Here is a 16567-nt window from a genome sequence, read left to right on the forward strand (position 1 = left end):
CGCCCCGCCCCGCCGCGCCCCGCCCCAGGACCCACTATTACATCTCCAAACCGTGCGGTGGTCACTCTCGAGTCACCAGTCGCCACGCCGCACCACGCCACCTGCGCGCGTCAGCCGCCCGTGGGTCTCCTCCTGTGCGGCGTCCAACCGCGACGGCAGCAAACATTTATTTGGAAACGTTTTCATGTAAATAAATCTACAGCAAAAGAATGTCACTGCTTCAGCTAGGTTGGAGTCAAATTGGGGCACGCACAAGATACGAGATGCAAAACAAACTAGAACAACAACTGGCATAGAAACACCTGCGGCTCGGCGTTACGCCGGTATTGGATCGCGTGCCGGACTGAGGAAGCTCGGCGCCGCTCGGCACACGTTAGCACTGCCGAATTGTTATCCAGCAGTTCCGGGCGGTCGGGAGCTGCGGAGTGCGGTCCAGCGGCTGAACTCCAACAGGCGCCAATACGAGCGCGGGAGAGAGGCCAGCAGTCCCAGTGAGCTGTCGAGGGGGCCACAACTCCGGCAATCTGGTGAGCACCCACCCCCGCACCCTGGCAATCTACGATAATCTTCGGCCAATCTCTGGGTAAGCAGACACAAAAGCCATAGGGAGTTGAGACTTCCTCGTCAGCTGTTCACTGAAAATGCAGGAGTCACGCGCGCCGCTCTCGAAGAGCGGCGCATGCTGTTCGTCGCTCCACTTGAGTGATGATTTTAGAAACATATTGCCTTATTTGAATGACGACCGTCGCTCGAAAAGAGCTCCCGCAATATCACACTCCTCTTTGTGCGCGCCTCGCGACCCGCTTGAATGACTTCGGAGTCGGAATGCGAGCCGGAGCGGGTCCCAGGGGCGCCCAGCACGGTGCATGTGCGGGGCGTTGCGGTGTTTGCCGTGTAGCCCGGGGGGCGTCCGGACGTGACGGCGGCGCCACATCGGCGGCGGCGCCTTACCGCAGTCCAATAAAGGACGTATCTACGGACCGTTACGGACGGCGGCGGCAGAGTGCAAGGCGAGGCGACCCAGGCACACTGACATTGGCACCGTCTGCTCCCGCGACCCGACCTCCACTTGACCGAGCCGCCAGGCGCCGCAGGTAGGCCGGCCCGGCGCGCTCGCGAGCGCCACGGGACGGTCGTTGTCCAGGCGCTCCGCCCGGCCCGGCCCGGCCCCAACGCTATTCCGCGCGAGGAGCAGGCGCGGTATAAGGTCCGGCTGGCAGGGGGTTGGAGAACCGTGTGTTGTCTACATCCAGGGGGGCTGCAGCACAAATTATCTACCTTTCAGGCGGCTCACCAGGGACGACGGGGCTACCCCCCCCCCTCCCTCCTTTACACCTCACCTGGCGAGGAGGAGCGAGGGCGGCCGCCTGATGCCTCATGCCCGCCGCTCTAGTAGTTCGTTATTGCACAATATTCGTCATGGGATCCGGGCCTTTGATACAAAGAAGAAAGGCGACGGGAACGCGTTACACATATCGCACCGGGCCCAGGACACGATGTATGGAGGTCAATGTCGACGCTGAAGGGGTCCCCATTCCGGCGAGGGAGGAGAGCTTGGTTTTTGTCGTTTATAGACTAAGTGACCTGTTTTTGTTTTTTCAAAAATCGGAAATTAATTATGCACTGGCGGCATTGCATCCCCTAACAAACGAGGCTACATGTCACTTCGAAGTGTGGGTGATACGTCTGAGGAGACCATCAAACGAGAGAGGGATAGTCAGCGGAAGTTTATTTAACTTTTTAATAAAATTTGTCTACATAGTTCAACATTATCCGACACATAGTGTAAGTGTGCGTGCTTTGCTGGATGCGGCAAATGGTCCTCGGTCAGAGCGTGAGAGAAGGAAAAGGGGGGGGGGAGGGGGCGGGGGAGTGAGGCGGAGGATGGTGAGCGGTAGCGTCACTGGTGCCCGTCCCCTCCCGTCGCCGGTAGCGCGTAGCAGACACCTGTCAGACCATTCAGAACGCACGGGGGCATCATTCTACTAATACAACTGACGCAACGCGCCGCCACGCCAAGGTGCCTCGACGGGCCGCTCCCGGGCCACTGCTGCTGCACTCGCGCACTGCTGTTCGGAGAAAGGGGGCGGGGAGCGGGGGGTGCAGGGCTGAGCTGGGCGGGGGAGGGCAGGGATGGAGAGGCAAATAATTCGAGGACGAACATGGCGGCCAGTCGCACTGCAAGGGCCGCGGGGCCAGCGGGGCAGGGCCGCCGCCCCCGGACCACCGCCGCCGTCTGTCTGGTGAGAGGCGAGTCGTGGGAGGCACGGCCGGGGCACGGCTGCTGCACAAACAACAGGAAAATATGGAACGCCGAACATACTCAGGGTGGTAGTGACGCTGGTGACGTCACTCTCTAAGTAGTAACGGCCGGCGAGTCCCCGCGTGTCGAGAGAGGCTGACCGCCACAAAAACTACTGTACATAGAGGCGCCCCATCCCTCCAGTTCCACCTTGATTCATGATGATGCTCTCGAACACCTCCACCAACAACAACAAGAACAGCGCGCACGCACATGCGCAGGTGCGGAGGTTTAAGGCCCGCACTAAAACGAAACCATCGCACGGCGTCCTCGCCGGGCGGGCGAGCAATCGCCGGGTGATGGCGACGGTGTCCGCGGCCCGCGCCGCCCCCGCCCCGCCCGGAGCGTGCGGTTGACACGGCCCGGCCCCGGCCCCGGCCCGCGACCAGTTACAGGCGACCGACACGCTGGGATGACGCTGGGCTGACCCAAGAGCTGGTGACGAGAGTGCGCGCTGCGCTGCGACATCCTCCCATCCATCCACCTGGCTCTTCTGTCTTCTCTGTCGGTGGCCGGTCCCTCCAAAAACGCCACACCAATACGCCGCGGTGGATCTTCCGGGTGTCCGTGAGGCGCCTCCACCAGGGTGACCCTCGTCGCCGCCACATCCTCAGTCAGGCCCGGACCTCCCCCGTTTAGTCTTCCGAAGGGGCCACTTGCCGCCACCGTCCTCCCCCTTGTCTTCCTCCTGGATCCTTCTTGTCGATCCTTGGACGGGGAACAAGAGGCGGTGGCGTCCTCTTCTCCGTGCTGACAGCTCCCGCACCGCCCTGACGGCGCAGTGACGGGCGGGTCAATAGTGCCGCCCGTTGTTCCATATCGGCTGTGGGGCCGCGCAGCGGGGTCATCGGGGGCCTCGTTGGAGGCCGAGACCGCCCACGCCGACCAAAAGGAGTTGACGCTACCGGGAGGAGGGACTCGAGCGAGGGTCTGCTCCCGGGAGCGCGAGCTCCCGTGGGTGAGCTCTGATTAGGTACCCTTGAATTGCAGGGGCATGGCCAGCAGAAGGGCCCGAGTATCGGACCTTGGCCGCCGCAGTCCTGCCTTGCAGTCCCCGAGGCGCACGGCACGCACTCCTCTCTCGCAAACTTTTTTGTAATCTAATACGATGGGTCAGCACATCGCGCCCCGAGCGCCTCGCATGTTCCGAGTGACGATACCGCGAACAGCGCACACAATGGGGGCGCGCGTTGTGTCCAGCGTCATGCGTTACGCTAGGCGTTGTTTCGGGTAATTCGACCGAACGGCGACGGCGACCATGAGGGGGGATTGGGGTCCGCGCCTGCGTTTTGTTGCCATCCTAGTTTGGGGGCTCGTAGAGGATGATCCTTGCTGGCCCATCAATGTGGGTGTCCATGGTCATATCACACGGTTGAAAACAATGACTGATTTTTTGAAGGGAAAGGGGAAAACTTTGAGGAACATCTATAGTTTGGGATTGCTTTCCTCAGTAGAAATGTCTCACAGTTTCTGAGGAGACTTTCTCAAAAGCCTACGTGTTGCGTTCCAAGTTTTCCCTTTTGCCTAAAAAAACAATCAGACATTGTTTTTACCGTGAAGCATTTCCTCCTACTGATAGCAGAAAGGGAAATAATCATTTTCGCCGACCCATATCAGCTAACTTTTTGCGGGGGCTCCTCCTGAGCCCCTCCAATAGGGAGGGGGAAGAGGGGGTGACCCGCTCCCTCTCCACATCCCCCACCTCCCCACCCCCTTGATGATCGTCTGTGCTAACTAGGCGCCGTTCACCGCGGCGGGCTGCTGGCTGTTGCCACTCACCGACCATCGACCATCAGAATTCCCTCGGCCCGTCGCCTGTCGGCCTGGCAGCCGCCTGCAGTCACCTGCAGCCGGCCCCCGCGGCGGGACACTTTGTTGGTCACAGGTCAGCAGCGTTCATGTCATGGCGATAGAGAATCTGCATGATGCCGCGATGGGACGCGCCGAGCACGGTCGGGCCGGGGGAGGCGGAACCCCCCGGGCGCGGCATCAGGGCACACGTCGCCGGCAGCCCGAGCACCGGCATGGCAATGAGGTGCACCTCATGGGTGGAGGTGATCAGCGGAGCGGGAGCCCGTCGACCTGCATCGCCAATGCGCCCCAGTCTCTTCGGGGCCGCTACACACAATGATGGCGGGGTTGAGTATAATCGTGTCCGATCTCACAAAACCACCTCATAAACGACATTTCGTCGTCAAGTGACCAGCTGACTATGTATGAACTCCTCCCGGACCATGTGGACCCCTGCGAACTTCAGGCTAGGCCACCCGCCCAGGACAGCTGTATCACGGACAAAGGCCTCTGCCTACCTACCGGGCGCTACCTCAACCTTTTATCACAACATCCTCCTATCTCTCTCCTTACCTTCTATACTTTCATTATTTTTTTTTTTTGAAAACTCACACCCAATTTAGGGTGCAAACATGCAAACTATCTTTTGCAAATCCTCTCTGACCCTAGTGGAAAAACTCCCCCCCCCATTATATCCTGCATTAAACTAACTAAACTCTCTCTCGCAGCGGTGGTGTCGAATAAGTGCGACAACCAGGGTGGAGGACCTCCACCGTGGAGGTACGAGAGCAATCTTCTGAACCAGTCGGCTGCAGCCTGCCGGATCTTCTTCCCTCTATGCTCTGCGCTTGTTCGTTGTGTTGTTTTGACATCCCCGTGCGCCGACCTCGGGTTTCTCCCAAATCATGCCGCTCGCCTCACAACGCGAACGAGGAGGGCCCTTTGCCTCTGACTTTGGCTCGCTTTGGCAGACTCTTGCTTTGGCGCCCCTTCGCCGCCGCCGGTTGAAGGTTGGCGCCTGTTAGCGCCATATGATCAGAGACTGCCAGCGCCATCTTGCGGACGATTCGGACGACACGCGAGCTCAGCGAGATATCTCTGTTTTGTACACGGGGGATCGCAAATCGCGAATTTTTGGTGAAAATTAATTGAAAAGTTCGCGTATGGACACGTTACTATATCCTTTATTACCTTGCAAGCGTTTCCACTCACATCACATGTTGGTTATGTGATGTGTCTCATAGCCAACAGACCAAAGAAGTACGGCTGACGTGGAAACGTACGTGGCTCCATCTGTCGCCATCTGCCTCTGACAGCTGATAGATAAACATTCGTCGTCGTCAACACACGAATACTTGTGGCTAATTTTGTTGTGTTTAAAGTGAGAAAAATGTCCACACCGCAATGGGAACTTGTGACCAAGAACAAAAAGGATAAAGTCGTCAATGGGACTTACAAGAAACTCTCGAAAACGGAGAAAAAGAAATTCGTTGAGAATGCTCCGAAAGTGGAAGACTTGCGTGAGTATCAATACCCGGCCGGCAGAATTAATATTTTAATGCTTTTGTTACCTTTTGACATTTCATTTTTTGTATTTACACTGATTTCACCCGTGTTATGCCAACTAGCGGTCAGTATTCTTTGTCCCCTGACTGAACACACTTTCATTTTGAAAGGAGGTCACTCATATATTTTTAGTTGTTTCAAACTTCAAATTTTTCCTTTTGGTTTACAAGCTCTGTTTCTTAGATTAAGGTCCTTGTGCTATGTAGTGCGCAGAATGACAATGACTCTTTCTTGACACTAAAACTTGTTTTTCTTCATTTCCAGTTCCATTGTCTCAGGTGAAAACTCTTTATTCCGAGTTCTCAGATATCAAGAAACCTAATGCTGATTTGAAATCAAAATCCAAAGAAAATGATGCAAAGAAGCAACAACAGAAGAAGGCTCAACAACAGCAGCAGCCAAAGGGTGGTGAAAAATCCAAAGAAAAGGAAAAGGATAACAAGGAAAGCAAACCCAAGACTCTGGATGCAGCACTGAACAGGGTAAGTCAGATTCGCATTGAACTTTTTTTCGATTTAAAAAATAATAAGACCACTTTCTTTAAGTAAGCATTATGCCATTTTTTCAGGTCAATGTTACTGAATTCCAAGCAATGGTCACCTCTGTTCAAGCCAAGTTCGATCGCACCCCATTGTTATGGTTGAGAACCATTGACAATTATTTGGATTCAATTATTAATGTTGAAATAAGTGATCCAACCTTCTCTTCAAAGAACCATGAGTATCCTCTGTGTCTGATGCCATCAGCGCTTCGTTCGGCTTTACAGGAGGCTTTAGGTCTGGCTGGTGAGAGTAACTTGCAAACCTATTTTGAGATACTTTTGACAAATCTCGCCCAAGAAATGACCAAAGGTATGAAACTGTTACATTTTATTTTTCATAACTTTTTCACTTTTAAAGTTGTTTTGTTTATTGAGTTTTTGTTAATAATCACCTCTAGGATCACATGCTGTCGGAACACGATTATTATTGCAGTTCATTGCCACATCCTACCCCAAAATAGCTGTAGAGGCTGTACCAAAGTGTTTAAGCCTTCAAAATTCGTACAAAAATAGGAAACCTATTTGGCTATCTATCTTGTGGGCTATGGGCCAGGCTGGATTTAGAGATCTGTCGGTTGGCTTAAAAGGTACATGAAAATTAAGCTTGCTCTGTCTCATAATTTTATATCTTAAAACTGGCTCTTATTTTGGTCATTTTGATCTATCCACAATTTCAGTTTGGCAAGAGGTAATGCTCCCGGTGCTAGAACTGAGAAATTATTCCCAATTTGTTTTGGAATACTTAACACGGCTTCTTGGAAGACATGCTGCAGGTCCAGCTCTTAGTGTTAATGAGTATCTCACTGCCTTAGACGCTATTTTAAGACCAAATGCACCTGTGTCAAATCAAGTGACTGATGCGCTGTATCGCCAATCCCGAGTATTACGAGTAAGGAAGAATGACAGTTAGTTTGGCAATCTAAGTAAGCCAATTTTTGCCACCCATACATTATATAAATGTTTGACCAATTTTTTTTTCCTTAGAAAATTGCTGTTAATGCCACTCCAGATGCTAAACTGAATCTTTTCTTTAAACCTCTCATGGAAAGATTGTCTCTTGCTGATACTGATGCTTACAAGCAGGAGGTTAGTAAAGAAAATTAAAATTATCAGTTTTCACTCAAGTGACGATCAGTAATTTTTTCCACCTAAAGTGTTACTTAAAATTCATTTGCAGATTTTGGAATTCTTATTCCTTTGTGTTTGTGAGGATGAGCAGAGTTTTTCTACCTGGAAGCAGTTATACTCAACACACATTTTGGAGAGTGCTGCACTTCTTCAGCATATTGGTAAATACTACATCATATTTACTGGTACTTTCTTTCTCATGGCCAAGTTCAATTTCTAATACCCTTGTGTGCTTCCTGGCTTTCAGAGAGTAAATGGAATGCGTCAAAGGCTAAACTGGCTAAGAAGTCCTTCAAGGTATTCATAGACTTCACTGTCAAGACAAACGCCTCACTACAAGACTCGAAGCCCAAGATTAGAGGTCTAGAAGACTGCCGCAAAATCTGCCAGGTAAATATATCACAATCTCTCTCCAAACCAAATTTTACTATGCCCTAGAGTGGCCACTTATCTCGATTAGTCCCATCCCCATCAGTCTCCTCCTGCTTCCGCCAAATTGTCTTTCCCCATTTCTCCTGCCCAAGCCGGCTACCTAGATCGGTGCTAATGCGTGCTAAAGTGCAAGTGCGAGCACTCGCGGTGGAAGTTTTAAAATTGCGACAAGCGTCGTACCGTCGTACCGTCCGTCTCGGGCGGCACTCCGAGGGGAGGACCACAGCTGGGCCGGTGGGTTCGGTCTGTCGCAGTTGGGCTAATTTCCATGTCACGAACGCGTCACGTGAGACGTACGGGACGTACGGTCCCTCGCCTTCTCCCCGACCTTCGTTGGCCTTCCCCAAGCGATATCTCCCCCGTCTGGTCAGGCCGGCGGGGCCGGCTAAAGAATGGGAGACGACCCCCCCTCGCGGCTGTCTGTCATCTCTCCTGCCCTTCACAATCTGTCTACACGTGCGAAGACCGAGTCAGCGCCGTATCAGATGAGCTTGTTCTTTCCTCTGCGGTTACAGTAGTGGTGGCCTCCGTTGGCATCGAACCGTCAGCTCTGATTGTCACCCTGCCCAGCCCACAGGTGTGCGAACCTTGATAATCTATGCGTGAAAATGGGTTCTAATTATGTACCGCGCTTTCTAATGATTGCGCCGTCGTGCTTTCTCATTCCACCCCCCTCCCCCCTCCTTCCCCCTCTCTATGTCCCCTGCAAGCCCCGGTCCCCCCGGCGTTTAAAACTGGCGCTCTGCCGCTGAGGTTTGGACTTCGTACGGTGGTCGCGCGACCTGGCGGTGATAACACGAAGCTCCCGGTGATGTGGTAACACCCCTCCACTCCCCCCTCCCTCCCCCTCACCCCTCGCTGCTCCTCGGTTGCCGCCTCGTTGGCTTCGGCACGGTGTTCGGCTCCTTTCGCTGACGCTGCTGACAGCTGGGTTCGGTGTTCGGCTGGCAGTGCGTGTCGCTTTCGCCCGTGCAAACCCACAGGGATCGTTACGTAGCCATTCATCAACCCTTGCTAGGTGAATATTTAGGAAACTAAACGGTGCCGTTCCCCGCCGTACTTCTTTTGTGTTCGTTACATACCTTGCTGTTTTCCGTGAAATTGGCTTGACCTCTGCTTTCTGGATTTACATACAAGTTTGTACTGCGACTTTGTCTACTTTGGGAAGGGGGTGGGTTCTGTTTGAAGTCTTTGTTCTGCAACCCCTCAGCTTGTTTTGGCGGGAGTCGCATAGGCATATTCTGCCGAACGTCATTCATTTTTACTTTTACTTTATTTAAGGAGGTATCTGTGAAAATGTTTGACTTGGTTCAGTGAATCTGATCAACGGTGAATGTACTTGTTGAGGTCGGTTGCCAACACTTGCTTGTATTGTAAATTCTGTCATGTACGTCTCATTTCATATTATTTCTTTCCTGAATCAAACGTGAGTTGACTTTGCGAATTAATGATCAATACGGGATCGCTAAGTTTTGATTTGCATTCCGAGTCCAGTGACTAGTGTAGAGTTCTTATTTTGAACCTGTGGGAGGTTGTTATCTGTAGAGGGTAACACTTCACCTCTCCTCTCAGGAGACAATTTCTGTGTGTGTAGGTTATGTTCTCCTTGTTGTTCACGAGTCCTCCGGTTTTCTGTTTCATTGCTCACTTGTCTTCTTCGTATATTGCCATCTTATGTTTTTAGTTACATGTGGATATTCGTGACTCTTATTCTGTTATTCTGTTTCTTGTGTTGCAGTCAATCTCTGCTAAAATGGCTGTCAAGAAGAGTTCGTACCTTTCCCTTATCACTTTCTTAGTATTGTTGATGGTGGGTGGCGCTGTCTTGTATGACGTTAAACTTCATGGTAGTTTTAAAGGTGAGTGTCCAGCATGCATATTTTTATCAACCCTCTTGAACAAATATTTGTCATACAATCAATGTTTTCTTGTATATTTTCCAGCATCCTCCACCGGTCGAGTTCTTGAAGACATTGGTGCATTGCACTATGGAAACATTGCTTTAGAACAAGCCAAAATCTACACACAGAAAGGAGTAGTGTAAGTTCATCTTTACTCCGTAAACTTTATATTGTAATTCCATTGAGTATGCCCCTTAAACTAAGTATATTTACCATCAGGTGGACACGGGAAAATGCCCCCATCTACTATGCTACTGCTGTTGATGTTTCCAAGCCTTATCTTGAGTTACTTCGTGACTTAGGTTACATTGGTTACAATGGTCTTGTCAAAGTTCTGATTAAATTCGATGGTTGGGTATGTATAAATTTTTGTGCTTGTAATCAAATTAATTTATTGATCAAGTCTAATTTTCATTGTGTTATGTTTTCTTATTTGCAGTGTTCTACAACAGCTCCTGAATTCACCAGTCAAGTGAAAGAGTATGCTGCCATTGCTGGAGATACCACCAAACAATATGCTATTGACTTTGCCCACTACACCAAAGTTGGATTTGTGTCTGCTCAGGATTATGCTGCCAAAAATATCTTCATGTGAGTATCCCTAGTCATTTGGTAAACTTGATTCTCTAGGACCTTATATTCTAACTTCTGACTTCGGTCCCAACAGTTATAGTTGCTGCAGTAAATACTAGTCCAGGTTCTTTGAGTTGATTAGATAGCAAGTAAGTCTGTCTGTCCAACTTTTTTGTGCAGAGCAGTGTGTTTTTGCTATTGATGAATTCTATTAACGGTGCAATCTGTTTGCTGTTGGCTTTAAGTCTGACTTTTTTGCTGTCCTTAACTAATTTCCACAGTCCATTTGTGAAAATTAATTGCTACCATGTCACTACAGTTTGCCTTTTTAAAAATAAGTTTTTATATTTTTTGGTGAATTTTTTGTATTGACTAGAAAGGGTAAAGAAATTGTATATTGGCAGCATTGGACTCATAATTCTATTGTATTTTACAGTGGAAAATGGTCTCCTGAGAATCTTCAGAAGATGACCCATGAGGCTGTCAACGTCACCCAACAGTACGTGCTGTCAACATATGAGTGGATTGTGCAGCAAGTAGAATCTGGGAACAAAGTGCGCTGAACAAACTTTCCGTTTTATACATTATTTTTTTTAACAAGTCATTCAAGTATCATGTGTCTGTGTTCATGTCCCCTTCTTAAAAATTTTAATCTCAAGAGGAGAGCTCAAATCATTGTTTGCCCATTTAAAAACGTTCTCATTCCTTTCTTGTCTTGCATGTTGGTGTTTTATGTGAAATTGATACTTAGACTGATCATTTTGTGTGGAGTGTCAAGCACTTTAGTTAGTCCTAAAGGTGTCTAAACTGGAAAAATCAATTACCTTTTTCTTTCTCTTGATTGTTAATTTTGAAAGAACTGAGAGTAGTTGTATAATTTTTGTGTTGTATAAAATTTTTATTTGTTAGTTGTAATGTTGTTGTGTTGGGTAACCGTGTTAGTTTTACTGTTATTGGGTAATTATGACATTCTGAAAATTGGAGCATTCCCTGTAATTTATGGAAATTGATTCCCAGCTGTTAGTCATTCCTTCTAACTGTGAAAATTCAGACAGACTGATCAGGAGTTTGCGCCATGAACTTCTATCAACTTTTATTAATCTCTATTATTAAATTATATTTGTGAGCGTGGCTTATTTATCTCTTCATAGTGTCGTTGATTCTTTTTAGATGTACAATGAAGCTTTTGATCAATTTTCTTGTAAATAGTTGTACATTGCATATTGCACCTTTTTGCAAGGTTTGTTTTAATTACTTCTGACGTGGTCTGTTGTATGTTGATAAATTCTCAGTATTGAACCCCTTATTTGCTGTAAGATGAAACATTTCAGTGGTAGAATGTGCAGGCAGGATCTGTTTGCTTAATAAACAAGAGTAAGATCATTTATCATACTCGCACTGTACTCTTTTATTCACCCCTCATCGCGTCGTGGTTATCGTTCGGTTTCGTGGTGGCGTCACCGTTGTTGCCATCTCCATGACGACTCGCTGACCGCCGCTCTGATCATGAAGGGCTACCCGCGTAAGACGTGCAAGAAGGCCAAAGCTGCCAGCTTGTCGCTGCTGTGCGACGGGGAGGAGGGTTTGGCGGCCCTGTGCGAGGGCGTTGGTGGCGAGACCTGCTACCCCGCCACGCACAGGCTCAGGCGGGCGGGCCGCGGCTTCTGCGGGGAGCCCCAGGTGAGGGAGGTCATGGTCATGGCAGCCCCCGGTCCTCCCGGCGGCCTGGAGTCCCTGCGCTGGTGTATTAAATGGTGCCACAGCAGGTCGGCGACGCGGGCGAGATCACCATCGTGTCGTCCAGCGCCCGGCGCGCGCTGCAGGCCTCGCTCATTTTTGGGGCGCCGCGCCTGGGCCGGTCCCCGCCGCCCAGCGTGTTCGGAAAGCACAACAGGTCGCACGGTGAGTACTAGAGAGTGGGGGAGGACCTCCGTCCGTGGCCATCTCCTAACACCCTCCCCGCGCGGCCCGGGCTCCAGTAAGCGAGCTCAGCCTGGCGACGACGCGGAGGGGCGCGGCCGTCGTGGGGCACGAGGGCGACGAGCTGCGGGGGGAGCCGCTACCCGGGGCCGCGCCCGACCCGGAGAAGGACGAGAAGAGCCCTCTGGGCCACGAGCTGGGCTGTGGCGTCGGCGTCCTGGAAGGGCAGCGTGGGGCGGCGGATGGCCCCCCGGCGCCCACCAGGGCGACGTCGACCAGCTTCTGGGGGAGGTTCCGCAGCCGCCTGCAGCGGGGGGCGTGCTGCTCCGAGCCCCGGGACCCCTCGCACGAGCCTCCCAAAGAGTGCGCCCGCTGAGCGGCCCTGTCGAATGGGTTGCCTACGCACGAGGGGTTCATCTCGGAGATGGGGGCTGCAAGGTCCGCTGAAAACGTTTTGGCAAATCCGCTTTTAACTTTAATTTACTGTACACACAAAACTTAGACAATTAAAAACAAAAAATTACAAAAGATACAAAAATGGCAGGACTCAGAAAATTATCACAATTTGTTAAAGACCACACGTTTTCTTGATCAGCCTCTAGTTGAGACGCCTTTTTTTAAGTTGGTGATCTTAACAATCGTTTCCCTTATCACAATATTCAAGAGGACATGATGATCTTGCTGCCGCTGCTGCTGTTCGTTTTGCAACGGTTCATCATGGCTCGGAAGACGAACGGCGGCTGAGGCGCGCCACGTCCACATAGGTACTCTTTAGCCGCGTCCTGCGGCAACGCGCAACGCGTAGAGTGCTTATTTTCATGCCACTACCCCTCCGCCCCTTCCCGTCCCTCCTCCCCCTATCTCCCTATCTCACTCCCTCCCTCTCGCTCTCTTCCTCTCTCCCAGCGACGCCGCCGGGCGTTATTTGTCCGGTCGGCCGCCGCTTCACTCGGACGGAAGGGAGATAGAGATTGAGAAGGAACAAGGAAAGGGATACGTCGAAGATGGCGCAGGAGCACGGCAACTGTCCGGTCCAGTCTTGTGGCATGGAAGAAGAACCCGAACCCGAACGCCATCGAATACTGTCCTCGGTGGTTTACATGACTAAAAAAGTCTGAAGAAAGAACGCACTTCACCAATGAATGAAAGGAGAGGCCAGGGGTCTTGGCACGGGGAAGTGTCTTATCGAGATCATGTCTGGCCCTAAGTTCTCGCTTTCAAACTGGCGAGTGGTTGCCGCCGCCGCCCCATCATAGGAGCTCGCTCAGGAGCACTGGTAGCGGCCGGGGAAGGGCAGGAACTCGTAGCGGTAGGACCGCCGCCTGATGCCGTCCGTGTAGCGGGACGAGACGCTGTTGGAGTTGGTGCGCCTGAGGTTGTTGGCCAGCTCCTGGTTGGCCCAGGTGCGCACGCTCGGCACGCGCATCACGCCCTCCATGAAGAAGGCCATGGTGCTGGTGATGAGGCGCGAGTTGCGGCTGAGCTGCGCGCTGAGCCGCGGCGCCGGCACGCCCATCGTCTCCATCAGGAACAGCATGCTCGCGTCGAACGAGGTGCCGGGCACGTACAGCCCCAGGCCCTCGAACAGCACGCGCAGCATGTGCTCCCAGTCGCGATTCACGGTGCGCAGGCGGGGCCGCACCAGGTACTCGAGGACGTCGCGGGTGCGCTGCCGCGTCACCGCCAGCCCGCCCAGGTTGAAGTTGTACCTGCGGACGGAGAGTGAGTGAGAGGGGGGTTGCGGTAAGCTGACACTGTGAAAGATGGTCGCAGGTTAACGGGAAAGATTTTCCATGTTATGTAGGTCGTAAAATTTCAGTGTGAAATTGGAAATGTACAAGCCCTTGGTATTTACGATCGACAAGCAAGAATAGGCTGTCGCAAATTTGGAACATATCTTGTAATTAAAAATTAAACAAAAATGTTGTAAATTTACGAGGATACTTTTCCCAGTGGAGGTAACGCTGGGGGGGACTCACTTGTCCTCGATGCCGAGCGTGTAGCCCAGGGCGGCCCACACGTGGCAGAAGGCGTCCAGCTCGCGCTCCAGGTTGCCGTGCAGCCCGAACCGCTCCGGGAACGTGACGAGGAGTCCGGAGAAGGCGAACTGCGTCAGCGACATGTCGAACTGGTTCAGGTGCACGCGCGTGGTGACGTCGCGGTCCTTGAGGACGGCGTCGACGTAGTCGCTCGGGCACGTCGCGGCCCTGGCGTCCTCACACAGCCTCTCCACCTGTCATCGTCGACGGGGAGCAGAGCGGCATATCGTTAGAGTTGGCGCAGGTCGGGCCAATGGGCCGGCAGCCCTGATGTATTGGGATAGGTCAGCGCGAGGGTCTCCCCCCTCCACCTTCTCTAGTCCTAGCGTAACGGCTCGAGGCTCGCGGCGGCCGCGCACTGCGCCCGCTGTGCCTGGTTGTATGCACAATACTGCCTACTATCCACGACCCGACGCAACCCCATTTAATTGCCTGGATAAGCCTCTCCACCGCATGACTGCGTCCCCGACGCGGCGCCCGGCGCAAGGACTTTATGCTAAGAGGCGCCTGCTCGTCCACTCTCGGGAATAAGGCTCGTTGCCGACCAACTTATCCCCCGACGCGGCCGGCCGGCGCGTGTACAGCATGCAGTCACTGCCGTGACGAGACGGGCCGCTGATTCTTTTACGTTACGCGTTTGGATTATTTGCATACGAGCGTTATTTAGCACACTGGCACACAGGTGGCCTTTCGACCCGAGCAGGATTTCTGCCTCGTCATCGTCAGTGTGTCATGGCAGGGGGAAAAAAGAGACGTAAAACATAAGATCAATTTTGAGCCAAGGAATAAACCCGTTCTTTAAATTAAATTATCGGGTTCTGGATTTATCCAGAAAGTGCGTCCGTCATTTCCCCCAAAGAAATTGCCAAGTTCAGCAAATGTCAGGTCTCATACCGCCTAATAGGTAGGCAATATCTTGCCTTTAGCGCATGCGTGTACTGCGGGGTGGCCTACCCTAAGTTTCGCAGGCGCCAAGCTGTCGTGATTTGCCGTATGCTCGTATGAATGTGAGAAATGTAGAGATACTTTCTAAGCGATTCCTAAGAATAACGAGTGCCAACTTTTCCTAGTGAAGAATAAAACTCTTTCCGGAGTCAGCGTCGCCTAACTTGCACGGCGCGGGTAAACGCGGACTTAAGTAGTGGCGGTATGGCGGTATTTCTCCCACGTGTCATTTCACCGGAACTAAAAGTCGTAGGTGAAACATATTCAATCTGAATTGTAAATCAGTGTCAGCTTTGGTTTTCGTCGTGAGTTCCTCACCATCGGCCCGCTCCAGACGCGCGGCGGGTCGCTGTGCAGCCCGAAGGTGGTGTTGAGCCGGAGCGTGTCCGGGTCCGTCTCCGCCAGCTGGGTGAGCCTCCGCGACGCGTCCAGGTGGTAGCCCCGCACCGTCGCCATGTTCTGGTACGCCACGGAGCCCACCTTCCACGGGTCCGCCTCGTACCACGTCTTGACGCGGTTCACCTGCTCTCAAGGATAGTGACACGATCATTAGTCATATAGCTTTGCAAGACGAGACGCGCCTCCCAGCGAGCCTCCAAGGAGCCGTTCACACAGTTAATTTCACAAAAGTCATTTTAATTGCCGCCTTTTGATTTCATTAAAGACACCACAATAAAGTTGCCAGAGTTCCGTAAAAGTCAGGGGTCCAACCCAGAAGCAATGACGCAATTTGTAAACGGCCTGCACATGCTCACCGTGTCGAGGTAGCGCCTGTACGAGGTGTACACGGTGGAGGAGCGCTGCGTGAAGATGAGCGGCTGCAGCTCGCCGGGGAAGAGGAAGTTGATGATGAGCGACAGCACCTCGGCGTAGGCCAGGCTGAAGAAGTTCTTCCTCGCGAACGCCTGGCCGCGCTCGAACTTGGCCCGGTCCAGCCAGGGCGGCGGCACGTCGGGCGCCACGCCGCTGTCCCCGGGGAAGTCCACGCCCTTGACGATGTCGCGGAGGCTCTCGGGCACGTCTGCAAGCACGGCGAGTAGTGAGGTATAAGATTTGCGCCATCGGCCGCCGCACCACCGCAGCGATCCGTTCGTCCTACTCTAGGTTGTCGTTTCGACAGCAAAACAGAGGAAAAGGGGGGCTATTTTCTCGCCGCTTTATTGCTGTCTCCAAACACACGCAGGGGAAATGTTGACCGTTTTGTGGAAGACGAAGTCGTCGTCGTCGTGTCCCGCCGCCCCGGCGCCGGGTACCGCCCCGTGGCCGGCAGCGGCCCGCCAGAGAGGAACAAAAGAATCCTCGCGCGGTCTTACACGGTTGCGCCGCTCCCTTTCCCACACGCAAGCAGACGCACGTAAAGCCGAGTTGCGCGCGTTCCTCTGCCAGGTCTGTCCACCGCGCCCCCTCCCCTCCCCTTCCCGCCCCCGCC

At 52.4% G+C, this 16567-nt stretch overlaps 2 protein-coding genes across 3 annotated transcripts in view; one reads left to right on the top strand and one right to left on the bottom strand.

The window, feature by feature from the left end:
• Nucleotides 1-5390: 5390 nt before the first annotated feature.
• On the top strand, nucleotides 5391-11626 carry LOC113213030 (transmembrane protein 214-A). Of its 2 annotated transcripts, XM_026431941.2 has the most exons (14): nucleotides 5391-5613; nucleotides 5924-6141; nucleotides 6228-6510; nucleotides 6599-6787; nucleotides 6878-7089; nucleotides 7185-7286; nucleotides 7378-7489; nucleotides 7576-7718; nucleotides 9499-9619; nucleotides 9704-9800; nucleotides 9881-10016; nucleotides 10101-10252; nucleotides 10329-10383; nucleotides 10671-10854. In XM_026431941.2, the coding sequence occupies exons 1-13, from the start codon at nucleotides 5484-5486 to the stop codon at nucleotides 10351-10353; spliced, it is 1920 nt and encodes a 639-aa protein (XP_026287726.1). In that variant the 5' UTR covers nucleotides 5391-5483; the 3' UTR covers nucleotides 10354-10383; nucleotides 10671-10854. The 2 variants fall into 2 exon arrangements, with proteins under 2 accessions (XP_026287726.1, XP_026287725.1); XM_026431940.2 differs by lacking the exon at nucleotides 10329-10383 and having other exon boundaries at nucleotides 5393-5613; nucleotides 10671-11626.
• Nucleotides 11627-12616: 990 nt separating this feature from the next.
• Nucleotides 12617-16567, bottom strand: part of LOC113213069 (uncharacterized) — a 6416-nt gene continuing 2465 nt past the window's right edge. The window contains exons 2-5 of the mRNA XM_052266520.1: nucleotides 15894-16238; nucleotides 15457-15660; nucleotides 14134-14387; nucleotides 12617-13863 (exon numbers count right to left, since the gene is read on the bottom strand). Coding sequence (XP_052122480.1) covers nucleotides 13419-13863; nucleotides 14134-14387; nucleotides 15457-15660; nucleotides 15894-16238 — 1248 coding nt within the window. The 3' untranslated portion in view covers nucleotides 12617-13418. The remainder of the gene's footprint in view (nucleotides 13864-14133; nucleotides 14388-15456; nucleotides 15661-15893; nucleotides 16239-16567) is intronic.

The sequence above is a fragment of the Frankliniella occidentalis genome, unplaced genomic scaffold (assembly GCF_000697945.3).
Source record: "Frankliniella occidentalis isolate FOCC.00 unplaced genomic scaffold, Focc_3.1 Scaffold39, whole genome shotgun sequence".
NCBI classification, from domain to species: Eukaryota; Metazoa; Arthropoda; class Insecta; order Thysanoptera; family Thripidae; genus Frankliniella; species Frankliniella occidentalis.